Source organism: Pelmatolapia mariae, linkage group LG16_19, assembly GCF_036321145.2.
Source record: "Pelmatolapia mariae isolate MD_Pm_ZW linkage group LG16_19, Pm_UMD_F_2, whole genome shotgun sequence".
Classification (NCBI taxonomy): domain Eukaryota; kingdom Metazoa; phylum Chordata; class Actinopteri; order Cichliformes; family Cichlidae; genus Pelmatolapia; species Pelmatolapia mariae.
This window is the reverse complement of record NC_086241.1, coordinates 17,128,832-17,155,107: the sequence shown is the minus strand read 5'-3', so window position 1 is coordinate 17,155,107 and position 26,276 is coordinate 17,128,832. Positions and strand designations below refer to the sequence as shown.

The following is a 26,276-nucleotide window of genomic DNA, read 5'->3' as shown; positions in this document are numbered from 1 at the left end:
TATCCCCTCTTTTTAACAGAAACAATCAATTCCTGCTATATTAGTGGTTCAAAGTAGTAGCGCTACCAATGTAATACAGACTAGGAAGTTACTGATATGCCACTAACCTTAAGAGGGAGCCAGCAGAAGATGGGTGCACTGTGGCTTCAAAGGGACCACTTTAGTCAATAGCAATACTCAGGCAAGCTGTAAAGTTAAAACAATGCTCATTTAGTATTAAGGGGAAGAAAGTGTCCAGAGAAAATATCCCCCACACCATTATACTACCACTACCAGTCTGAATGGTCGATACAAGACAGGATGTTGCCTGCCATCTAAAAGGCAATATTTTTCCAACATTTTTGGTGAGCCTGTATCAATTGTAGCCTCAGCCTCCTCTTCATAGCCAACAGTGGCACCTGGTGTGGTCTTCTACAACTGTAGCTCATTGGCTTTAAGGTTAAATGTATTGTGCATTCAGGGATGCTCTTCTGCACACCTTGGTTGCAGTTACTTGCTGCCTTCCTATCAGCTCAAAGCAATGTTGCCATCCTCCTCTGACCTCTGGCATCAACAAAAAAAAAAAAAAAAAAAAATCCCAGTAGATCAGCAGTTTCTGAAAAACCCAGATGAGCCTATCTGGCACAAAGAACACCGCCATGTTCAAGAAATTCAAAGTCACTTAAATCAACTCTCTTCCCAAGACTGTTGCTTGGTTTGAACTTCAGTAGGTAACATCAGGTGGTATTATCACCTCACATGGCAGCAGAAGTGCTGTGACCTGACGGTGTACGTAAAAGAATATTTTCCATGTAGGCCACAGGTACAGGCGTAGTTTTCCACAGAAGGCTTTAGCATTGTGTTCTCCACATGTTCATTTGCAGCTGATGAGGAACTGATAGATTATAATTTCTGAAAGATGAAAGCGATATCCATGTATCAGTGGCGACAGCTGAGTAACTTCCCATTCATGTATTGTTGTAATGTCCCTACCCTCAGGTCACACTGAAGGCTGGTAAATATTGGTGGGTCTGTTGTGCTGATTGTATTGTTTACACAGCAGCCAGATGCTAAAGATTGACAACTAAACAAAGAGGCAGCGCAAGGAAGCACACAACCTAAATTCTATTGATTTAATGTTATGGGGGCTGAGTGTCACACCGATAAGGCCACATTGTTGGAGAACTGCGGTCATATAGAATTCAAGCCGCACGTTCACATCACAGACATATTTTTGTAGCACTGCAGCCGCTGCTTTGCACTTTTTATACAGGTAAGGTGCGTATTGATATTCATTATGAATCAACTGTGGTAAGGATGCAAGGAATGTAGTTTGACTCTGAACCAGTAATACAATTCACTTCATACATACCGTACATATTAGCTACAGCAATCAGGCCACATCAAGTGATTACATTATTTATGTGAAGAAAATATGAGGGAAATAAGGAATTCATGTTATGAGCCCAAGGCACAGTAAGTCAGACTATTTGGTCAAATGGTAAAATGTCAGTTGAATTGATTTATTTGTCCTAGCAAGTAATAACACCAATGAAAGGCCATTTCTTATTTGTTCCAATTTAATTTAACAGCTAAGTTTTTCCTGGATGAAAATATTACTTGTGTTTTAATTTCCTAATGCTAAAAGGGAAGAGTTACAAACAAGCAAAAACCTTTGTCTTTTGGTTAAATGTTATATGTTCAGTTAGTACTAAGGGGGCCAAAACGTGCCAAAAAATATCCCTCACATCATTAAATCATCAAAACCAGACTGAACCATCACAGGATGGATTCATGCTTTTGTGGTGTCTTACTGTAGCCTCAGTTTTCTTAGTTCACAGGAGTGAAATCTGGTATGGTTTCGTGTATTGTGTGCTCAGAGATGCTCTTCTGCTTACCTTGGTTGAAATGAGTGCTTTTCCGAGTTGCCTAATTATCAGCTACGAGCCATCTGGCTATTCTCCACTCATATCTAATATCAAAAAGGTATTTTTGACCAGAGAACTGCTGCTCACTGGATATTTTCTCTTTTATGGACCATTCTTTGTAAACCCTAGAGGTGGTTGTGTGGGAAAATACCAGTAGATCAGCAGTTTCTGGCAACAACAATAATGCCACATTTTAACTTAAATCACCTTTCTTCCTCATTCTGATGCTCAGTTTGAAATTCAGCAGGGTATTTTGCCCATGTCTTCATATTCCAATGGACTGACTTGCTGCCTTGTGATTGGCTGATTAGATATTTGTGCTAATGAGCAGTGGAACAGGTGTACCCAACAAACTGTCCGTATAAGTCAAATGAGATTTAATATTATATTGTATTTTTTATACAACAATAATGTGTTATTTGTGGCATACCTCCTACTTCAAACGATGTTTCATGAAATCTTACAGTTTAGTTTCAAAGATTAAATGTGCGGGCTATGTGTCTCATCTCAACAAGCATTTCAAACCTGTTGCTTTATTTCGTCAGCAAATCTGTTGAATATGTCCACAGGTGCTGCAGATGTATCTGCCCTTCTGTGGTATTGCAATCTCCAACGCCCAGCTATTTGCCGCCTCAAGGAAGGAGTATGACAGGAGTCGGGTAAGGGCAACAGGGCTAACCAACATAATAATCCCCACCTACCCCTAGGATAAGCGGTACTTCCTCCCCACTCATGCTGACATTGAGGCTGAGTATTGATCAGCAGCAGCCCACTTGCTGCCACTGCAGTGGGAATCTCAGAGCAGCATGCAGCCCTGTCTGGACATTTTCTGTGGACCTGTGGAGGGGGATGGGCACATATCCAGCAAGGGGCCTGGTTCATGATCTAAATCTCTTAGGGAGCGTTAAGAGATGCACTAATTCATGTCACAGGCATTGATCTGTGATGGAAGAGAACATAATGAGTGCACTGTTCAGTGAGTAGAGAAGAAAAATGAGGAGAGCTTCCTTTACACCGCATGATTTTTATGTGCTTGTGTATTAAATTCGATTGGCACTCGCTAAGATAAAGGGCCTAATTTTCTTTTATTGGGCAAAGTAATCATATTATATCGTGCTGTTGGTTTATGATTTAGAGATAATGATAATAATCAAGTTCCAATAGCTGAGCGAGGCAAAACATCTTTATTCAAAGGGTCATCACTATTACCTGTTGACAGATTTTTTTATTTAGCCTTGGATTGTTGGGAATAATGCCAGTGATAACGTTTTCTGTCACTGGTCTTTAGGCACTCCTGGAAGTAGTCAATGACCTGTTTGAAGAACAGACTGACCTGGAGAAGATTGTCAGGAAGATCATGCACCGTGCCCAGACACTGCTTAAGTGCGAGCGCTGCTCTGTTCAGTTGCTGGAGGACATTGAGTCACCGGTACTGTTTTCCTCTCTGCTGTCCTGCTGTTTATATGTCAATGCATTTGCGCATGTGCGTTCTTGTTTTTTTGTTTTGTTTTCTGTTTTCCCCCTTTTTTCCCAGTAAATACTTTGTATGTCCATGAGCTGTTGTGATTTCTTCCCTTTTGCATCTTTCAGGTTGTGAAGTTCACCAAGTCGTTCGAGCTGCTCTCCCCTAAGTGTAGCGCAGACACTGAAAGCAGGTATGTTTCATTCAGAGCACCTCGGTAACATTTGGCCTGATTAAAAAAAACCCCTCATACAAACCCCCCCCCCCCCCCCCCCCCCCCCCCATAATTTTTCCTTCCATTTCCTCACTCATCATACCATTACCCTTCTCATTAAATAGTCATATCTGCAACATGGCACCTGTGCATTTGGCACAGAGCCTTTTTGAATCTGCAGAGCGTCCATCAAGGACAAAAAAATATGTATAAAATTTGACTATTATGTAGTGCTGTGGGAGTAATATGCTGATTCTGAATAGAAGGCATACTGTGGGAGCCCTGCTTAATTGGGTTTTGCTGCTTCTCTCTACAGCTAGGCATGGCTGAGTGGAGAAAGAGAGGCTTAATATTGCGTAGGATGTTTATGGATGAAAAAAAAAAGGCTGAAAAGGAAGACAAATTATCCCCCCAAGTCCTGCACTTGCTGTAACTGATATGGTCACTTTGAGGCAGTAGTTACAGTAACTATAACAGTAATTTAAAAATATCATAACACAAGAAATACCAATATTAAAAAATTAGCGATGATGAAAGAAATTTTCAGCCGCTAGACTGGGAAATGTATTCTTTCTGATTGCACGCTCCTTTCCGATATGTGTTGCTACTGTCACATTTTAAATATGAAGCCAGTTTGTAAATAAAACTGCACAAATTCCTGAATCATCTCTTCCTAAAGGTTCACATCTCAGTAACAAGAGAGCTAGTGAAATTTATGTGTGTAATTAAATAAATGCATTCGGTGACAAAAGGTGAGGATATTGTAAGATTTCTGATGTGCCTAAAATCCCCAGCTACTCCCATAAGGACAATGTTCCTTTATGAGAGGGATGAACCGAGGAAGACAGAGAGAGAATTAGGAGAGAAACATAGTAAAAAAAAATATACAGGAGGTAAGGCAGATTGCCATCACACCCATGTGGTTTATTCCTGCTGTGCTGTGGTTCCACATCTACACACAGCTGTATCGCTAGATCAAAGGGATCCAAAAGATCTGACATCTGTGTCGTTCCGTCTTTTTTCTAACCTTAAAAGACAAAATGAGCCACACTGAACATTTACTTTGGCGTATTTGAAAGTAAAAACTCAGTGATGGCACCCTGCAATAAGATGTAAACAGTCTGAATAGTGATGCAGGTGTGTCTGGCAGAGAGTTTGGGCACCGTCTAATCAGAAAATAGCTTATACTGTATGCTTAACTTTTCATTACTTTCATTACTTTTTAAAAATCAAGTAGCTAAAAATAACATTGTTTGCTTATTGTAACATTTCTAAATCTGTATAAAGGGGGTCTGACCTGTGTTCATTTCCAGCTCCCTGTTTTATTCTTGGACTCTGCTGGAGCAGCTATGTGTGAATCACAGTTCATGTTAATCCTTTATAAATGTATTCTACACTGGCTTGTTCCTGGGCTTGAAACAAGTTGCTTTAACTACATTACCTTTCCCTCTAAGCCAGCTTGTTTCTGAAGGTCTGAACAGCAGTTTTTTGAGACTGAACCTTTGAACCTTTAGGTCACAAGGATTCATTTCACATATCCTCACCTCATCTCACACAGTCTAATTAAACAAATCTGGTTGAGAACTTTTTCTCCATGATGTGTCTTTTGTCATCTATCTTGTTTTTTTTTTCTGACCATAGTTTCAAAGACAGCATGGAGAAATCATCTTACTCAGACTGGCTCATCAATAACAGCATTGCGGAGCTGGTGGCTTCCACAGGACTGCCTGTAAACATTAGTGACGCCTATCAGGATCCTCGCTTTGATGCTGAGGTAACCACACAGTAACATACTTCCTAAAATTCACATCACTAGGATTAAAAAAAAAAAGATGAAATGATTTGTGGGACTTGTATGAAATACACCTGCTGTGATTGTCTTGCATTGTGATATATTATATACAACGTGAATTCAAAAAGCTGAGACCAATAAAAACATACCTGATTTAAATCTTCCCACTTTGCTCTTCAGAGTCGTTTCCCTGTGAAAAACCTGTTCTGACCACTTCTCTGTCCTAAAGATATGTTGTAACCACTGTGTAGAGGCTCACTGTTTCAAAACTTGAAAAAGAGAAGTAAGTTGCAGGGGAGCCAAAACTGCAAAGTAGGACAGGTGGCAAACAGTGATTTTGTTTTCAAAGTTTCAAAGCATTGTGAGTAGTCATGCGATGGCACACGTCACATGTTAGCTGGTCTGAAGCAAATTTTCTACGTCAAACACTTGAAGACATTACAGTTCTCCACATTGACAATCTGTTGGGACAAATACATGGCTATGGTGTGTATATGTATGATGGTTTCCTAATAATTTTCACGTTAAGCAACTTTACTTTGAACTCACATTTAACCTGGATTCACACAATAGTGAAGTGCTCATACAGCTCATACAGATTAAACTGGCTGCCAGTTTTTTGAGCTGATGAAGCCTCTTGAAAATGTCTTTATAGCTCTCTGCACACATAAACGTACATTTTCCGAAGCTGTTCTTTCTCATTGCACTGCAGGAAATGCTCTACTTAAGACACTTTCACACTAACTGAAATACTCCGTTGGGTTTCGGTGATGGAGAGTGTAGCTGGCGGGTAAAAGTCTGGCTAGTGTCCAGCTGAGTGTGCAATACTGCACTTGATCTTCCAAACAGAAGTATTCTGTCAATGCTGCACTTACAATAAAATCATATTCTTAAAATCAGTCTCAAATGCATCAGTTTAATGCAGTAGCCATTCAGAATAGTTGTAATCTGTTTTAAATATTAAAGGCATTTGAGTGCACATCCTCTGTCCATGTCCTTGCCCCAAAGTGGAGATTTTAAAAAAGTGATTCGGAACTATTTCAGCTATAGCTATAGACTTATGGCTTATAGTTATAAACTTCTGTGCAGTACATCAGTTTCACGTTTTATATTTGGACTATTTTAAACTGCACTGTATAAATAAAGGATAATTATAACTACAAGCAAATTTAACAGGTTTTTCACCCATTTTTTCATGGTATTGATGAGGAAAAAAACCAAAACACTGATCACATAAGAGATTGAAAACATTTTAAATAAAGTAAATAAACATTTATTATTTACATTTTATATAGAATAATTATAATGTTTTATTCTCCCACTTTTTGCAGGCAGACCAGTTCTCTGACTTCCATATCCGCTCAGTGCTTTGTGTCCCTATATGGAACAGCAACCACCAAATTATTGGTAAGTTAATACACATAAAATCTTCTAGATTCTCAAATTCTTCTGTTTAAAAGTTTCTGGTATGGCTGAATGACATTAGATACTAAAGGATGTCTTTATGCACTTACTAAGGTTCTGGATAGCTTCTGTTGCCACAAAGGAATGCAAAATGTCCTAAAATATCATTTTAAAAGTCATTTGTAGAAGGGTCCCTAGCTGGAACCAATAGCAAGAAGTCAAGCCATAAAACACCACCACATTCCACATACCTTTGGCTGCATGTTGTGTTCAATTGCAGAATTTCATTACCACTAATACTGCACAGGCATGCACCTTTTTGCTGCATAAGGCAGAGAATATAAGAGGGGGGTGGGGGGCTTGAAAATTTGTTCAGCCGAGACTGCATGATTAACTACATGCTGCACCATCACACCACACTTAGAGGTGGTTCCCTTCTTCTGGCAGCGTGCTTTGTGTTTGTGAATCAGCCCCAGGCTAACACCACACTGACACTCTGATAAATCATTGATCTCTCGTCTGGCTTTGGTGCTGGATATTGCAAGGAGGAGTGACGATAGCTGCTCTATTCAGTCCACTGAGATCTGACGCGGGAAGCCATTAGTTTTATTTGAGTGCAAAGTGATCAGCATATCTGGTGCAGATGGTTGGTGAAGACCTGTGTGCTTCTTTGCGTAGGTGTAAGTGCATTTGTCAGGGAGGGGAGAGGAAGAAGAACAGAAAGAGTGAGGAAGAAATACAGTGTGTGGGTGGCACCTGAGGATCTGGAGTGAAAAACCATTATACAAACAAAGCAGCAGAAGATGAAATTCTTATATCAAGGCTACATTCAGCTAGAAAAATTAAAGCCCTTGTGTCATCCGCAAGGTTCCAGCAGACTCATTCAAAATATAAGCAAAATAAATACTTTAACAATAATAATGATTAGTGAAATCCATCTTAGCATATTATGCATCATTGAAACTGACTTTAATAAAAGCAGATGGCTCACCAGGTATTTTTAATGATTTATTTTCCTGAATTTAATGAATATCTTTAAAAAAAACAAAACAATTATTTTACTATCCAGATAAACAGAGAGAACAAAACATTTTTTTTTATTATACTTAAATCCCTAGTCCCTTTAATGTACTACACTGTGTACACTACCTATTTATTTGTGTAGTATGTGTTTTGACAGTGTAGTTTTGTCTGAAGTGGAATATAGTGATATACATCGCGCTTGTAGCACCTTCCCGATCTTAAAATGCAAAAACCACAGCCCAACAGTTCTACCCAACTTTGGACCAATTTCTAAATTCTTTATTTCCAAGGTTTCTTAAACTCCAGATCTTTTTAGACTGAAACAGTACTAATGAAGTATTTCGATCTGGTTTTAAAGCACATCACAGCACTGAAATTGTACTTTTAAAAGTGTGTTTACCTTTTAACCATTGCTGACTCAGGGTATTCTGCTATTTTTTGTGTTTTTAGACCTCAGTGCTGCCTTTGATGCTGAAGATTATAGTATCCCTGTATTAAATCACATTTAACTGGGAGAAGCGTTTCAGTTTATGTGGGGTTCCTCAGGTGTCTGTTCTTGGCCCAAGTTCAATCATGAGAAAGCGTGGCCCCTCACTTCATTTTTATGCAGATGATTCTCAAAATTAAATCTTGATTTTAAGATTTTATTGTTAGTTTTTTTCCCGAGTGACAGGAGAAGGGAGCCGGAGATCGACAGACGGATTGGTGCTGCGGCCGCAGTGATGCGGATGCTGTACCGGTCCATCGTGGTGACGAGAGAGCTGAGTGTAAAAGCGAAGCTCTCAATTTACCGGTCCATACCCTCACCTATGGTCACGAGCTGTGGGTAGTGACTGAAAGAATGAGATACAAGCGGAGGAAATGAGCTTCCTCTGAAGGGTGCCTGGACTCTTCCTTTGAGGTAGGGAGCCATCCGGGAGGGGCTCAGAATAGAGCCACTGCTCCTCCACATCGAAAGGAGCCAGTTGAGGTGGTTTGGGCATCTGACAAGGATGCCTCCTGGGTGAGGTGTTCCGGGAATGTCCCACCGGGAGGAGGCCCTGGGTTAGACCCAGGACATGCTGGAGAGATTATATCTCTCGGCTGGCCTGGGAATGCCTTGGTGTTCCCCCGGACAAGCTGGAGGAGGTGGCTGGGGAGAGGGAGGTCTGGGCTTCTCTGCTTAGGCTGCTGACCTGGCCCCAGATAAGCGGAAGAACATGGATGGATGGATGTTAGTTTTTAAGTCTTTGCCTGGGCTGGTGCTGCGTACCTCTCTGATTGTTTGCCCCTGCATACTCCCACTTTACCGTTGGGGTCTGGTGAACAGATGCTCCTAGCTGTCCCGAGGTTCAGAATAAAACATGGAGCCGATTGGGTCTTCACAGAAGCTGCTCCTAAATTGTGTAACAAACTGCCTCTTCACATCACATCGGGATCTCCCCAACATTAGAAACTTTTAAAGCCGCTTGAAAACCCACTTTCATGCTTTGGCTTTTAAACCAGACTGAGTTTTGATTGCTTTTGATTTATATTGTTTTATTATTTCAGCCGCACATACAGGATCAGCTGTTTTTTTTTAAACTGTTTTGTAAAAATAAATCTGACTTGACGTGATTCCACTTTATAGAAAGTTGCCATAGACTCAAATGCTCATTGCTGCACTGTTGCTTGTTTCCAGCTTTTATGGGATTTTTGCATTGGGTAGAAGATTTGAACACATCTGTTATGGTACAAAGAATGGGCACAGGCGCTATCCCCGCTTCTAAAACTGTAGCAGTTCATTAATTTGTTTCCATTTAGCATTTAGCACTAAAGGCCTCCTTCTCCTAACAGTTATTTATTTATTCATTTATTTTTTGAGATGTTCTACAGGAGCTAAATGAATAACCTCTGGAATTCAATCTAAATTATAAGGAAAATTATTGGAAAATGTTTTTTCATTGAACTTCTTGACCATCAGAAACTCTTTGTTGTAGGAAAATGTATATAAAAAAACTGGCATTATAATTGCTGTTCTAAGCCAATCAAGTGGAGCTTTGACTTAAAATGTGCTTTCTTAGAGGGATAGCTTAACAGTGCTCTGGTTGCTGCTTCACAAAATGTAACATTGCCAGCTACTGGATGAAGATGACTTTGAGTTTAGGTTAGTTCTTTGATACACTGTAATTCCTCCTGGATTAATGTAGTGCTGAGCTGGTTGCAGCTCAGGTCTGGCCCAATGCTTTGTGAAGCTCTAAGCAAAATTTGACACCACCAGAGCAGTGAATAAATTGCACGGTACAGTCACACAAGACCATAAGTCATTTGTGTAAAAACTTGTATTAGTGCTGTGATCATTGTGATAGTGTGTGTGTGTGTGTTTTTTTTAAATGAAACACTTGTGGCACTAGGAATATAGCCTCGTTAAACCAATTAGCTTGTCTATGCTGCAACTCATCACAAATTACAAGCTCAATACAGAAGGAGCAAAATTAGATTTTAGAGAATGTTTGCCATGCATTAAAAATTAATGGCACCAAAATGAAAATTGATCATAGTTGCATTGTAAATTCTTTTCACACTATTCATTGAAATTAACACATAATCCCATTGACAGGCTTCTTTCACTTCCTACAGATAAATAAAAACTGTAATGATGTGGAAATAAGAGTTGCTGTATTAATTGGATGTTCTCCTTTATTACCGGAGTTCTTTCTGTTTTGATTAGACGATGAGAGAAGCCGTCTAAAAAGGAAAGACTGCTTTGTCAAATCCCACTACAGGGTTGTGGAGAATAACTGGATTTTCTGTCAAAGATAACACTATCTATTTTGCAGCTTCAGCACTACTAAACAATCATTTTCTTCTTCTGTTTTCACTGATTTCCAAAAGTTTAACACAGGAGATAGCTGCACTGCAGACTTTTGTTTATAAATCACATTTATGTGCACTATTGTTGCCTCTTCCCTTAATTTTCTTTAATAATTCATAATATTGATCCTGATACTAGTCTGCCAGTATCAACCTTAAAGCATTACTGCTATGCTGTTGGTATGGGTAAACTTATTTTGTGTAACAGGTGTTGCCCAAGTGCTGAACAGGCTCGATGGGAAACCCTTCGATGATGCAGACCAGCGTCTTTTTGAGGTATTACAATTGCTTGTGTATTTTTTTCAGCATTAGCAATTCTCTAAACATTTTGGAAACCATGGGAGTTTCTCTGTTTTATCCTTTTAGGCATTTGTGATCTTTTGTGGACTGGGCATCAACAACACCATCATGTACGACCAGGTGAAAAAGTCTTGGGCCAAGCAGTCGGTGGCTTTGGATGTAAGAGCGCGTTTTTTGTGTATCCACTTATATTTGTAAAAACACTGCTATGCAAACTGCTTGACGTGTTTATTTTGTGCTTGTGAGTCCTACCGTATTTATTTTTCTGTTTCATTCACTATAACGGCATCTTTACTTTACGTTCCGATCAACATATGCTCAGGAGTAACACATTTAACCAGAAGTCACAGCAAACAACAGCTGCTACATGGAAAATGTAAACTCCCTTCCTACTTATTCTCTCTCAGTGGTCTTTTGTACTCGGCTCCTCCTTTTTGTCTCATATTTCCAGAAGAATGTACGCATTAAAAAAAAAGTGCTGATCTCTCTTTGTAGATAACCTTCTCACAAAGGTTTTATTGAAAATTAATGAGAGGCAGTGAAAAGCAATCCCTCATCTGCCCCGCGGTATGAAGCCATTCAGCACTATTCAGCCTTTACAGTATGTCCTTAGATTACAATAGGGAGCTTTCAGGTGCATTATGGTAGTTAGCACTGCTGTTTCCAAATAGGACAAGTGGAGAACAGAATTGAGACACTGGGTGAACTAATATGTTGATGCACTGCGTCTGGTAGCACTGAATAAACATGATCAAATAAGCAACTGCAGGCCTGTACAAAGTATTTCTCTCGGGGAATGAGCGGAACATGGCGATGGAATCAGCGCTGACATTGCAGCTCTTGTAGGCTGTTCCAGATGTGAGTGTTACCTTCATCATCTGGATGATCCACTAAAACGTACAAACGGGCAGTATTTTCAGCTGCAGCAACAGCTGGGCGTCTTGTAGAGCCTTACTGGTAAGGGTTTGAAAAGTACACTGAGTGACACTGTGCCATCATTTTGCAGGTTCTGTCGTACCATGCCACTTGCTCCAAGACTGAAGTTGACAAATTCAAGGTAATAGATGTTCACTGTTGTTCACAGTAGAAATCTTTGTTTTTCTTTCAGGATTTGCAGTTGTGGCACATTCAAGTTTTTATATTTTTATTTTAAGTTCTTTTTTTTTTTTTTTTTTTTTTTTTTTTTTTGTGTTTTTGGAAAAACACAAAAAAGGAGGCACTGGTGCAAATTGGCCACTGCACAAGAGTAGTCAGCATGCTGTGCCATATCCTACTCATTACTTGCAGCTACAAACTGAGCATTTAGTTTGGCTAAATAAACCTGATCAAAAACCTATAAGGCATTGGAAGAAAGCACCACCTTGTAAGGTATTCTTTTAATGAGGTAACTTCCATAGACTCTAAATAAAAGATGGACCAAACCCCCTAAAAGCTACTAAAATCCTGTTTTGAAGCCTCATTTTTAAAAAGATGGTCGCTGGCAACTTAGTTATTGGGGGCTAGACGTCGAAGCTGTTCACAGCACTTGAAATGGCTTTCTCGACAGTGAGCACTGATCTGTTACTCACATTGTTTTGGCTTGCATTTAACAGTGGGTTGGCATTAAGGTTACAGCTGGTTCAGTTCTTCTCTTAAGGTGTCAGTTTTTCTTATTCTCTGCGCCTGTTTCTTGTGGGGTCCCTCAGGGTTCTTTGCACCTTTTCCCACTTAATAATAATATTAAGAGATATAACATTGCCTTTCATTTCTATACTGATGATTTACAGCTATATCTTCCAGTAAAATATCAGGATTCCCTACAACATCTACTTGACTGTCTTGGAGACAAATAAGGTTGGCTGATTAACAACTGCTAAAGCTGTTAAACAGTGACAAAACTGAGGTTATCATTCTCATGATCAGGAAAAGAATGATGTGTACCTTTATTACTTCACGTCTGGATTAATCTCCCCATACCTACGTCTGCAGATGGTGCAGAAATCAGCAGCAAGACTGCTGACTGGTACTAAGAAATATGAGCACATCCCTCCAGTCCTGGCCTTGCTGCATAAGCTTTCTGTCAATTTTAGAATCCAGTTTAAGATTTTGCTGGTTGTTTTTAAGGCTTTTAATGAGTAGATCCCTCATTCATTTTCTATCAGCTCCCAGGTCTCTCAGATCCATTGGCAAAGATCTCTCATATGACCCAAGGTCATGTCTCAAACAAAAAAGGGTGACAGAGCCTTTGTAGTCACTGCTCCATAGTTCTAGAATCAATTACCGATTCACATAAAAAAGTCCTTCATCTCTGCTTTTAAATCTAAGCTCACAAACCACCTTTACTCTGGCCTTTCCTGCCCACTAATCTCCTATTTACTGTTTGTCCCCTCTTGTCCTGTGGTTGTTGTTATTGTTATGTTGCTGCTTATTTCTTTTTAATGTAATTATGTGCAGGTGAGTGTATATAGGTATATAAACTTTGTACATCACGAATCTGACGGCTAGCATCCACCAGCGATCATATTGGCATCCGATTATCTAAAAAAGACCAAAGTGGGTCATTTTAAATTTGGAGTTTGTAGAGATTGGTTAACTTTTGGAGTCACTGTTTATTGGACATTGGAGGAAACTATTGAGGCCGAAGCAAACAATCACAAAAGCAAAGACAAGAAGTAAGACAAGAGAAAAGGTCTTAAGGGAGGCTTCTTGATGTCTGTATTGGTGCAGATAATTACCATGATCTAATGTTTTGTTCTTCTAAATGTTGTCCTTAATTAATAATAATAAGACAATAATAAGAATCAATAATTAATTAAGACATATGAAATAAAACAGCAACATTAAAGGTGTATTAGGATTCTGCTGCATCCCGATTTCACAAAAGTTTGATCTAAGGTAAACTTTTACTGATACATAAAATGAAAGTTTTTTCACAGAAAGTTAAGATACTCACAATGTATTCGGTTTCCTCATAGGTGCTTTAATTAAGATATATATTTTTCTAATAAAATAACAATTTCTTATTAACTTTAATGAGAAGGGGAAAAAATCCATGGCAAAAGAGAGAAATTATTGGCAGACTTCAGCCTCTCAAAAGAACTGCAGCAGCGCACAAGCATAAATAGGAGCTGAGAAGTCCCCTGTGAATTTAAACTTAATTGTGGCATTTGGAATGGATTACTTCAATCAATAAGCATTCATTCACAATGCATTATTGATAAAAATGAAAATATGGAAAATGACTACATTTTTAATTGGCAGGACATTTCTGAAAAATAGATATGACCTATTTTCCTGCACTTTCATGTTTAGGATTTTCCCCTGTGGCCATTATTGCATAGTAGGATCCCTGCTCTCTAGTGTGCCTGTGTGATCTTTCAGCCCCCTCATGCAGCACTGCTCTCTGCTTCTGCCTTTCCCTCCACTTTCTTTCGTAACTGCTCTACATAAGTAGCCTTGTTGAGCACGCTTGCCTGGGATTCCACTGGTGTGAAAAAGGCAGTGGCAAACAAATCTGGCTGACATTTCATAACCCCGGGGCTATGAATTAAGAAGAGAAGAATACCTGCTGACCAGAAAGGCAAATGTTTGCGCACGAAACAATGGTGGTTGTTAGAGAAGACAGATAGAGAGGAAAGAGAAACACAGCTTTACAGAAACTTTAACTCTGCTGAGATATATTTGACTGCAAAGCTCAAAATCCTTCAATTATAAATGCTGACTCTAGTCAGGAAGAGCATCTCCTGCTCAGATAGACATTGTGCTCATTAGAACCTATTAAAGATAGAAGACATGCTTCAATATGAAAATGTTTAATTGGAATCCTATATTTTTGTTTGAATACCACAGAAAAAAAGCTGCTGCTGATTATTGTTGACACAATTGTCAGTGAGCTCTGAAAGTAAACAACAATGAAATTCTCCAGTAGATCCCCCTCATTAATCTTAAACCCCTCCAAATGAGGCCTCGGGGTCTTAATTAGCATGTTTTCATATTTCCGTATAACATCTGAAAATCGCACAACATCCTCTGACCTCTTCATCTTCATTTCTGCTCTTGTTCTCATTCCTCCTGTATGTTTCCTCCTGCCATGGTGAAACAGGCTGCTAACATCCCCCTGGTCTGCGAGCTGGGCATCGACAAGCTCTCCTTTGATGATTTCTCTCTGGATGTTGACGCCATGATAACGGCAGCTTTGAGAATGTTTATGGAACTGGGAATGGTGCAGAAATTTAAGATTGACTATGAGGTGAGGACACTGAGTTTCCCTGTCTTAATTCCTTCGCTTTAATACTTGATTGAGTTTGCCCCGAACACTGTTTTGTAACCACACGCAGACTGCTGACCCATGTGCTCATCTCTCCACCTGTCTTACCCTGCAGACGCTGTGCAGATGGCTGCTGACTGTCAGAAAAAACTACAGAATGGTTCTCTATCACAACTGGAGACACGCATTCAACGTCTGCCAGTGCATGTTTGCCATGCTGACGGTAATGGTCATGCTCATTTTTGATCACTTTCTGTTCTAGACAGCAACAGTTAGATCAATGCATTGCATTTCAACATACAGTTAGAGATAAGAATAGAAAAGCTTTGAGAAAGTTGATCTGACCAGCAGTGACGATATGAGGGCTGTTGCCATATAAACTGCTATTGATAACTGGAAAACTTAATTAAATATTTTGTTTGCTATAATGATCGTAGTGTATATCTATATATATGTTTGTATGTATCCTATTTCCTTCTTAACGGGTCAATCTGAACAGGCATCATCAGACATACAATGATTATTATTATATATATGTATATATGTGTCATGGTCCTGTGTTGTTTAACCGGGTATTTTTGAGGTTTTGGTTTTTGTTTATTTAAATTATCTATTTGATTCATGTTTTTGTTTTAATTTACTTCATGTAATCTTAGTGTATTTAGTCTTGTTTTTAGTTGCTTTAGAGTTTAATTCTTCCTTCATTAGTCTTTCCTCTTGTGTCAAGTATCTCATAATGAGTTCATATATCTGTTTTCCCATTTCGCTATCTTAGAGTTAGTTGTTCGTTCCACTTTGCTTTTAGTTTTACTTTCCTCGTCTTCTTCTCTGTAATTGACTTCAGCTGTCTCACTCTCTCCAGCTGTCTCCACTTCCCCGATTGCACTTCTGTGTACATATAATCGCTGTCTCCTTTTGTCCTTAGTTTGAGTGTTTGTTCCCCTTGTCTTACTGCTTATTCAAGCTTTTATGTTTCTGTAGTTTTATAGTTTTCAATTTCCTCTTCTGGACCTTATGTTTTGGTTTTTTGTTTGAATATAAACAGTCATTAAACAGCTCACTTTCAGTTAATGCAGTCTGCCTCTGCACATCTGCATTTGGGTCCTCTAGTCCTTCACTGTCAGTAGCACAGCTGACCATGACAATAAATTTAGAAGAAAAAAAAACAACATTTTTACAGATGTCATTTTTTAAAGTTTTCCTATAAATAGTCTTTATTTGACAATCCACCTGCAAATATGATGTTACATTCTATATTTGCGTTTTTTTCACCTATGATGTTCAACATACATCACCTGTACGCAACGTACCAAAGTTTGTATCCGTGATGGAATTTTATTTGGGCCACGAAAAAATACAGAATGAAGAATTTCAAAAAGCACTGCAGCAAAAACCACTTAATATTATTAACACTAGCAAAAACCAGCACAGATATGATAATGGCTTACACTCCAAAGTGGTAGGTAGTGATATTGTACCTTAATGATTTTGACAACCATCAATATGCAAAAAAGAGAGGACACAGTCACTGCCCAGGTAGTGCCACAGTGTGTAGCTAGCTAGTACCAAGCAAAATCATGTTGGAGGAGTGTGAGAATTTTTTGGTTTCTGTGGTGTTAGCATAGTGTAGCATAGACTCTACGTGGGAAGCTGAAGAAATTGTACTATCCTGTTTTCTTGGTGTCAAAATTGACTTATCTCAAGACAAGACTGTGAGTGCTAACTTATCAGCTAATGCCAGTTTGGTTTGGTTTGCCAGCAGCTGATTAGTGCTAAAGGAGAAAGCGACATTTGAGTTGCTCTGGTTGCCTAGGTAACCTGCTACCACCCTTTTGTACCCTTCCTTTGTTGTCACATGATTCAGTCCCGCAGCTTAAAGTTTAGTCTGATTGTGTTTGACCAAACTGAGTTTTTTGTTGTACCATTTTTCTTATCCTTCTTTTTGGTGGATAATTTTTGACAGTCTGTACCAGTGGTTATTTCATCTGATGTCACGTGAAGTCGCTGTCATTTTCAATGAACTTCACTTCCCAAATCTGGTGCACAAATGTCTTGCACAGTCAGTGAATAGAGTTAACCATATAGCAAGCTACTTTATTTTTCCACATTATATTCTTGGAAATGCTGCAAAAGGTACCAACACCATAAATTCTAGGTCTAGAAGCCCACTAAAAAGCCTCAAAGCAGTTTCCAAGAAAGCTGCTGGCTACATGTGCCGGTGTTGGCAAAGAAGCCCAGTAATTCACAACTTTAAACTTTAATGCAATTAAAATTGGTGAAAAAAAAATCCCTCTCCATGCAGTTTACATTAGTGAAGACATGTTCACAGACCAAGCTGTGAACATGTCTGCAGCAAAGTTGGACAGTTTTTTATCATCACCATTATCATGGCCACCAGACGCCATAGAAAGTCAGTGGCATTCAGTGCCTTTAGCCAACCATGGATGAAAAATCACTGGCGATGTGAAAGGGGTGGATTCTGAGTTAAACTTTTTTAAATTTTGAGAAAAACAATCCAAGTGACTACCAATGGGAGCGCAGGATACCGGTGATTGACATATGATAGGATAGTAAGTATATTTAAATGACGGACCTGGATGTTGCTGGATGTACAGAAAATCAAGTTAACGTAGCATGTAAATGAGAGACATTAAAAGATAAGGTTGCAATAGCTTTGCTGCACACTGGCATGAATATGAATGGAAATAACTAGCCAGCTTGCAACTAGGCAGCTGATGAATGACCCTATGATCAATGTTAGGATTGTTAAAATCTTATTATTTTATGTAATACTACATTTCAGTTTGATCTACGTTGAAATCACAGAGATTTAAATGATGACTCACTATATTATTAACTGTACAAACAGCCAGTTCTGTGTTTGCTTGAATTGAGACCCCAAGAGAATTACTTCTGCTTTTCCAGCAGGCCTTTTAATTTATCAGGTCCTTGGGGTAACGCACACTCTCACACAATTACACATGCATACAGACATGCAGACATGCACACAAACTCGTATAAAACACCACAGTGTAGTTCACTTAATCAAGTGCAGCATTAATGTGTGGCATCCCATCTGAATTGATTATTGGCAGAGGGGAAAGAAATAGCAGTGTGTAAGCTCCTGTGGACCCCTCAGCTCTTCTCCCATGTGCTTTAATGAGTAGGCTGAGGGCCTTGCTATCTTTGCCGCTATCCCCACAATGACCTATAGTGACTCACTCAGCACATGGCCTCCAGAATCCATTCATCCAAGCCATAAATCTCACTGTTTGGCTGTGTTACTGCAGTCCCCTCATTTTTAGAGGGATATAGTTTTGGATGATGCTGCTGTTTTAGTGTTTTTTTTCCTTCATTTTATTCAATGTACTGCTTACAGCTTCATAAAATTATAGAGTAATAGATGCAGCTCTGGAGCACATGGAATGTGTCTGTGTGTCTCTGTCTGTGTGTGTGATTTCTTATTTGCCTCCTGTTCTCTGTGCCAATCAGACAGCAGGTTTCCAGGAGACTCTGACAGACGTGGAGATCTTAGCCCTTATTGTCGGATGTGTGTGCCATGACTTGGACCACAGGGGCACCAACAACGCTTTTCAAGCAAAGTAAGGGAACACACACACATACGAACATACTGCAATCTACACACTGCTGTGTGTTCCCATCTGCAGCAGTCTGCAGTAGTGCAGCTCAGATCAGCAAGAGTCAAGTCGGAAGTTGTTTAAGGCTTATATAAGAGTCTCCTTAACGAAGAAACTGTAAACATTGCTGACTCTGGGTGCATTAAAAAAAAAGCTAATAAATTACTGAATATAAATATTTTCTGCCTCCATCAAGATTGTTATAGTGCAAGCTGATTTTCAAAAATGTTGGAACGCGGTCGAAAATATATCAGAAAATGATATGAGAAATGTTGTTCTTTCAACATGTTTATATAAAGAACGGGCATTTATTACAGCGTTGTTGCAGTTTTTATTTCAATAACACGGTAAATGTACAGCAGCTGAGGAGATTGTAGCTTCGAAGGTTAGATTTCTTTCGCTATTCTTGTTTCATGTAGGATTTCAGCTGCTCAACAGTTTAAGGGTTCCTTTATTGTATTTTAACTTTCAGAATGCACCCAGTGTGTTCAAGCTGGGCACAGTAGTGTTGGGTTTAGCAGCCCAACACCTGTTCAGCTGCTTGTTAATGCAAATGTCATCACTTGGCAGCAACCCAGTACATTTAGATAATGTAGACAAGGCAATCTGCTCAAGGTCAAAGTGAGCATCAGAATGGGAAAGAAAAGTGATATAATGATCTGAAAAAGAGAAACTCTTAAGTGAGCAGTAGGGTTAAAATGTCTTGTCGATGAGGAGGCTGGCCAGACAACATGACAATGTGGATTCAACCTGCCTTGCAGCAGTTCAAACTCCAGGTGGTGTACTGCTTCCTTAATTATATTTTTTGGCTGACTTTGGCATTGTTTAAAGTCTGCAGCCTACCTGAGCATTGTTGTTAACCATGCTCATCCCTTTATGACCACACTGTACCCATCTTCTCGTCACATCATCTCAAGCTGGTTTCTTGAACAGTAGCAGTAAGTTCATTGTGCTTAAATGGACCTTACAGTCACCAGATCTCAGTCCAACAACAGTTTTGGGATGTGGTGGAACAGGACACACATCATGGATGAGCAGCCAACAGATCTGCTGCAATTGCATGTACACCTCAACCTATTAATCCAGGCTTATTCACATTTGTAAAACCCTCATTATAAGAAATGCAGATTTTTACCATGGGTAATAAATAACATTTAAAGACGGCGCTAAAATGTGGGATATTTTGCATTTTAAATCCAGCTCGCATGCGTCGTTTGTGGCAATGTCACTTCTCTTGAGTATTCTTTTTAGAAGCTAAATTAAACGACGATCTTATTCAGTGTGAAACCTCTCCGTTTTTGCTGTAGTTTAGGATATGACTCTCAAGCTGTTTTCTGTGCTGCGACACATGGTGACAGGTTGGTGAGGAAATCATATCAGACTCAATCAGTTTCTCTGCATGTGTTGAATCCTGATTATGTTATCCCTCGTTTTTGATCCCAATATGCGTGCGCGTGTGTGTGGGTGTGTTTGGCAGGACGGGCTCAGCTCTCGCTCTGCTTTATGGGACCTCTGCTACACTGGAGCACCACCACTTCAACCATGCTGTCATGATCCTGCAGAGTGAGGTGGGCTATGTTCTTATATCTGCTGCAATGCAGTTACCATAAACGGTTTGCTAATGCCTACCTCTGCATGTTGTATTTCTGATTTCAAACACCTTTTACAACCAAGTTATTGTGCCCTCGATACCCTTACCTCTTGGAGACTCCATATTTTGAAAGTTTATGTGTTTTACTTAAACAAGCCAAAAAAACATAAAACAACAAAAAAAAATCAGACAAAACAGAAAGCATTCAGAAAGACCCGACATTCAGAATCTCTTCACAAAGACATTTTTTGCAGCACTCTTGTATTTCAGTGCATTGGATGTTCACATTTGTGCTACTTTTCATTATATTGAAAGTCTGTTAATATCTGCACTGCAGACCTTTTGCACTGCACTGATATTTTACATGGCCAAACTAATTTCATTACCGATGCCAGCTGCCAGCAGCATGCACAGTACCAGGAACCTGGAACCACCAGGTCCTAAAATTAAATGCAATAATTTTAGTAACACTCATGGTTTCCCTGCTATGACATGCTGAAGTAGATGCCAATGCCTATTAATCCTGAAGGTTGAACAGTGAGTGATAGAAGGTTAAAGTTATGACCTTAAAGGACTGATATGACCTTTTTTGGTAAATACACTACTGTGTAAAATTCTTGTGCCACCCCTCATTTCTTTATATTTTACTTCCAAGTAGAGACATTTATTTTTTTAAAGTGGTCTTGAGCAGTAGCTCTCCAGGCATGTTTTTTCTTTGGTCATTGGCTGCTTTTTCACTTATTTTCAGTTCAGTTCTTGTACCTGAATATTTTTAGAGGAATGTTTTTTGGGTTTTTTTGGAGCCACTTAACACTGATCTATGAATGATTAAGCATTAAAAAGTCACCTCACACAAGGGATGAACCAGTGTTGTGTTGACTGATAATGGACAGATTAGCAAAGAATCAATTTTAAATTGTTTAAGCACTTTCTTACTAGTATCTGACGCAAAAATAAATCTTTTGTTTACTCAATTAAATCTATGAAAAAATACCACAGATAAAATGGTATTAATAAATAGTGTTTTAGAAGTGCTATCAGCTTAAATGTTGTCCTATCTCAGTATGGTGTAGTATCTCAGTATAGTGTGTCCCTAATATATTTGAGGAAACTGGCCCGTCAGATGATCCATCTACTGTTCACTGGAGCCTCATCAGAAATGGTCTCAGTGGAAGGGTTTTTGTCAAGAAGTGATTCTTCTTAAATGGGAAAGAGGGAGAAAAGACTGATGTATAACAAATTACACAAGAACTAGACTGAAAAATCAGTGGTAATAGATTTTATGGAGTGATGAATCCAAATCCAGATTTTCTGCACATATGGAGGAAGTCAGTGCAGAGGTCCAACAGTGAGCATCTATAGCCATCTGTAAAAGACAGTGGTGCTGGGAAATGCAGAAAAGTACCATCACATTTTGATACACCATTTTATAACACCTGGAAAGCATCTGATTGGTGATGGTCTCAATTTTCAGCAGTGACAATGATCCCAACCACACTGCCAGTGTAGTAAAAGCATACATGGATATAAAAACACACTACAGTCATGGATTGGCCTCCCCAGAGCCCGGACCTCAACATTATTGAAGCAGTGTGGGATCATATTGACAGAGAACAAAGCAAAAGGCAGCCAACATCTAAAGAAGAGCCTCGAATGTCCTTCAGAAAGCCTAGAGAACTATTTCTGAAGACTGAAGAAATGAGAAGAAAGCTTGCCTAAAATTGTTGGCTCTGTAAGGGTGTCAGCCAACCAGCAGAGACTTCAGGATGGATGCTCTTAAAGTAACGCGACTTGTATCTACGTTTTACCAGAAGTCATGTGTTTCACTACTACTGCACCTAATGTGGCTCTTCAACTCTTTGGCATCCCAAATGAATAAATGGTAAATGCCATTTTTCATTAAAAAAAGTGTGTGTGTGTGTGTGTGTGGGGGGGGGGGGGGGGGGGGGGGGGTGTAGTTTGTACTCACAGTGCTTGGAGGCAGACAAGTGGTGTGGATTGTCTGCTACATGTGAACGAATAAACAAATACCTCACGCTGCCCTCAAATCAATGTAATTACAGAGATGATTGATTCGGTGGTAATTGGTTGAGAGAGACATTTTACCAGGTGACTGGATTCCGTGAAGTTGTAATTGAAGGCGTTTTGAGGGAGCAGCTGAGGCGAAGCTTAGCGGTAGTTTCCACAGGCTTCATTATCGTGGTGCTGACAACACAGTAAGCTGACAAATGTTTGCTTGGAATATCATAATGGTGTGTGTTGATACTGGGGTTGAACTACTGTTATCCTTAGTTCATTAGCATATAAATGAACAGCGGGGCTAATTCAAGTCGAAGCTAGAGCTCAAATTCAATCCGCCAGCCCGCGCAAACCATTAATAAAATTGTAAACTTTTAAACGTCGCTCGCTTCCTTTGTATCTCTCAGTTCCCGCTAGTCATTCTATTTCAGTCGCCTCCTTCCTTCATCTGCTCCAGTTGTGACAGAATGAGAGATGTCCTTTGTGTTACTGATGTTATGCAGTTCAATATTTCATAGGAACCCATGAGCTGATGAAAGGAATTACAAGCATGTTGGCACAGTTTTTAGAGTTCAATGCTCAGGTTGCAAAAGGGAAAACGGTGACGATCAGCATTTAAAACCTCTGCTAATTGCAAACCATCCTTTAGAGGAGAGTGGATATAATGTGATCGCTTTTATTCTAACTATGCGTTCTACTGTTATGGCTTAATTGTCCAAATAAGATCTTTTTATGACTCTTTCACACGTCAAATGTGTGAAGACTTCATAGGACTGCACATTCCCTCATTCTCTTCTCTCTATACCACAGAAACTTTTTTATGGTGGTGTAGTTTTATATGGCTTTAATTTCCATATGAACTGGCAATTTGGTCAGATATTTAGGCGTGTTAATGGTTCTAACAGGGGTGAATACCAGGTGTAGTAAGCACACTCCCTTCAAACACCCCCTGATTTTTAAAATTCTCCCATCAGCCCTTTGTGGTGCTGACGTAGGTGACACTTGGTATCTCTCTATAATATCTGGAGCTATATAAATAAAATTAAACTGAACTGAAGGTCTTTGTTTCAGTTTATCAGCTCTCTCTTGTCACAAAATGCTCTGTATATGCTTCCCCACATATCAATTAGTACCTATTAGTAGAAGTATTATTATTAGTAGTAGTATTAGTATACATTATTACTGGAATTCTTCTTTTTTTTTAAAGGAATCTTTAAATTACAAAAAAAGCCTGGGACCCAACTAGAACTTTGACTGTAAAAAACAAACAAAACAAAAACACTTCCAATTCAACACTGACAGTACTTTCCTTGATCTCTGTGCCACCTTTCTAGTTGACAAATGCTTATTTTAACACGTAGATTGTAACTAAATTTAGCCCAAACTTTTATTAAAGGCCAAATGTGAGCAAGCCTAGATGAGTTGAAGTTGAAATTTTGGGACTAAATATCAAATGTTAATAGTTATTGCGGTAAAAACATTTAAGTGGACGGAAAATGCTAGGATTGGGTAATACATTTGTAAAGATATCCCACACTGCTATCACGTCAGCTGCTTTAGTTTTTATATCTGACGACAGGTTTGTGCTTCTCTTAAAAATTATATAGCAGGTCATAGGAATGGTACTTATCCAAAATGTCCAGGGACAGTAATCATTCATTTCAGGCTACTTGTATGCTTTTAGAAACTGTGGCTTATGTTTTCTTTATGGTGTCTCTGTGTGTCTCTCCACAGGGTCACAATATCTTCTCCAACCTCTCGTCCACAGAGTACAGCGACCTCATGCAGCTGCTGAAACAGTCAATTCTGGCCACAGACCTCACACTTTACTTTGAGTATGTACCGCTAAAAAACACTGCTTATTAAACTGTTAGTGAGATGTCCACAGAGCCCTGACAGTGAAGCACACTGACAGCTACAGAGCCTCTAGCTGTTCACGGCTTACTATGGGTTTCTTTTAGGTAACATCGCCCCCTTGTGGAATTTATGTAATTTACATGTACTTATGAGGATTTCTTGTTTTCATTCAGGAATAGAAACATGTTCTTTGAGCTGGTCAGCAATGGAGAGTACAATTGGAATGTGAAGGCACATAGAGACATGTGCAGGTAATCGTGTATGTCTTTGTCTTCCTGATTGAATTTGGTTTTATGTTACATTTTTTGGGATTATTAATGCTTCTTAAAATAAATTTGTCTTCGCAGATCCATGATGATGACAGCATGTGATCTCGGTGCTGTCACTAAGCCCTGGGAAATATCACGAAAGGTGACAAAAACAGTGTGAACTCTCATGCTCATATGTAACATGGGCGACATTAGTGTGGATGTATTTCAAATCCATTCATGTGGAGCTGAAATGACTGAGCAGCAGAAAGATACGCTGCATTCATAATCAAATCATCATTTAAAGGATTTTGAAGCAAAAATGTTTAACTAGCCGCTGCATATAAATTGTGGGAATCTGCTGCTTTTCTTTGACAGACATAATAACTTGAGGCGTAATTGGCGATTAATCACTTAGTTGACTGAATTTGCACCTTATTGAATTGTCTCTCTTCAGGTGGCTGAGCTGGTGACGAGCGAGTTCTTTGAGCAGGGCGACAGAGAAAGACTGGAGCTGAAACTCACGCCCTCTGTGAGTAAACCGAGCCAGCTCTGGTTTTGTGCTTTTTTGCAGTTTCTCTCCCCTCTGTTGACCTCTAAGAGCTGATGATGCTGAAGATAGATTTTTGCTGCAGTCGCTGCACATAGTGGCTGTTTAGGAAACACGAGAGCTTGCGTCCCATAGTGTGAGAAAAGCATATGGTCAGCTTGACTGCTCCACTGCCTTGCTGCTGTACCAAAAAGAAAACTGTGGAAAGACTTGCAGTCATTCTTAAAAACAGAAAAAAGAGAGAAGAAAAAGAAAAGAACTTCCCCGGCTGCATTTAGAGCAAAATGTGACCTTTTTATTCATTAACGCAGGCTATTTTGGTGTATCGGGACTTTACAAGAAAATATCTTTCCTTTTTTTTAATTAGCAAAAGAGCACTGTCTGTTTGACTGAGGGGTTTTTGAGCTTGAATTATGTTGGAAGTCCTTAAAAGGGGAAAACAGACAGCTTTCCACGTACAATTAATGGCTGTTGAGTAATCGAGCCAGGCCACATTGCCTCCTCTCTGAAATAACTAATTCAGTAGCCTCAGGTCTGCTGCTTGTGTCAAACCTTTACCGCTCTGTGTGTGGGTGTTGGAAATTAAATATTAACTTCTAAGTCATATCCCAGTAACTATCTCTGAAGCACAGCCTCGGTGGAGGCTCTTAAATTCCGGCTGCAGGAGAATGAGGGGGAATGGAAAATAAAGTTATAAAGCTGAAAATAAAGCTGTCTTGAGAGCTGAATGAGAATTTTCTTTTACAAAAGCAGGAACGGCAGCACTTTAGGGACCATGATGCTAACTTGTAACTGTTGTTTGTCCAGTGTGAGCACTGATATAGATGTAAATAAATTCTGTCTTTTGTGTTTCAGGCCATTTTTGACCGAAACAGGAAGGATGAGTTGCCAGGGCTTCAGCTAGAATGGATTGATGGAATCTGCTCTCCGCTGTATGAGGTAACGCTTGAAGATTCGCCGCTCTCTGGCCTTCATTGTGTGCCGCTTGTCACACATCCGCCTCTGACATCAGTAGTCACCGTCCTTCGCCCGTTATTGTCCTCCACTGACGCCAGCAATGAAACTGTCACCAACAGCTATTCAACTTTCTATGCAGCAACAGATTTCTCACTGAAAAAGAAATGCTTTTTTTTTTCTCTTTTATTGAAAGCTGTGGAACAACTTCAAGGTTGCATCCTGCTCTTTTGAGAATA

At 39.4% G+C, this 26,276-nt stretch overlaps 1 protein-coding gene across 1 annotated transcript in view; it reads left to right on the top strand.

Moving 5' to 3' along the window:
- The window catches only part of pde11a (phosphodiesterase 11a), a 45,557-nt gene that overhangs the window by 12,203 nt on the left and 7,078 nt on the right, over positions 1–26,276 (top strand). Inside the window, exons 3-19 of the mRNA XM_063499390.1 lie at positions 2,477–2,566; positions 3,196–3,336; positions 3,498–3,562; positions 5,225–5,357; positions 6,707–6,782; positions 10,843–10,910; positions 11,001–11,093; positions 11,941–11,991; positions 15,016–15,162; positions 15,296–15,403; positions 18,673–18,782; positions 20,296–20,386; positions 24,163–24,263; positions 24,459–24,536; positions 24,633–24,696; positions 24,991–25,065; positions 25,939–26,022. Of these exons, the coding sequence (XP_063355460.1) occupies positions 2,477–2,566; positions 3,196–3,336; positions 3,498–3,562; positions 5,225–5,357; positions 6,707–6,782; positions 10,843–10,910; positions 11,001–11,093; positions 11,941–11,991; positions 15,016–15,162; positions 15,296–15,403; positions 18,673–18,782; positions 20,296–20,386; positions 24,163–24,263; positions 24,459–24,536; positions 24,633–24,696; positions 24,991–25,065; positions 25,939–26,022 (1,575 nt within the window). The remainder of the gene's footprint in view (positions 1–2,476; positions 2,567–3,195; positions 3,337–3,497; positions 3,563–5,224; positions 5,358–6,706; positions 6,783–10,842; positions 10,911–11,000; positions 11,094–11,940; positions 11,992–15,015; positions 15,163–15,295; positions 15,404–18,672; positions 18,783–20,295; positions 20,387–24,162; positions 24,264–24,458; positions 24,537–24,632; positions 24,697–24,990; positions 25,066–25,938; positions 26,023–26,276) is intronic.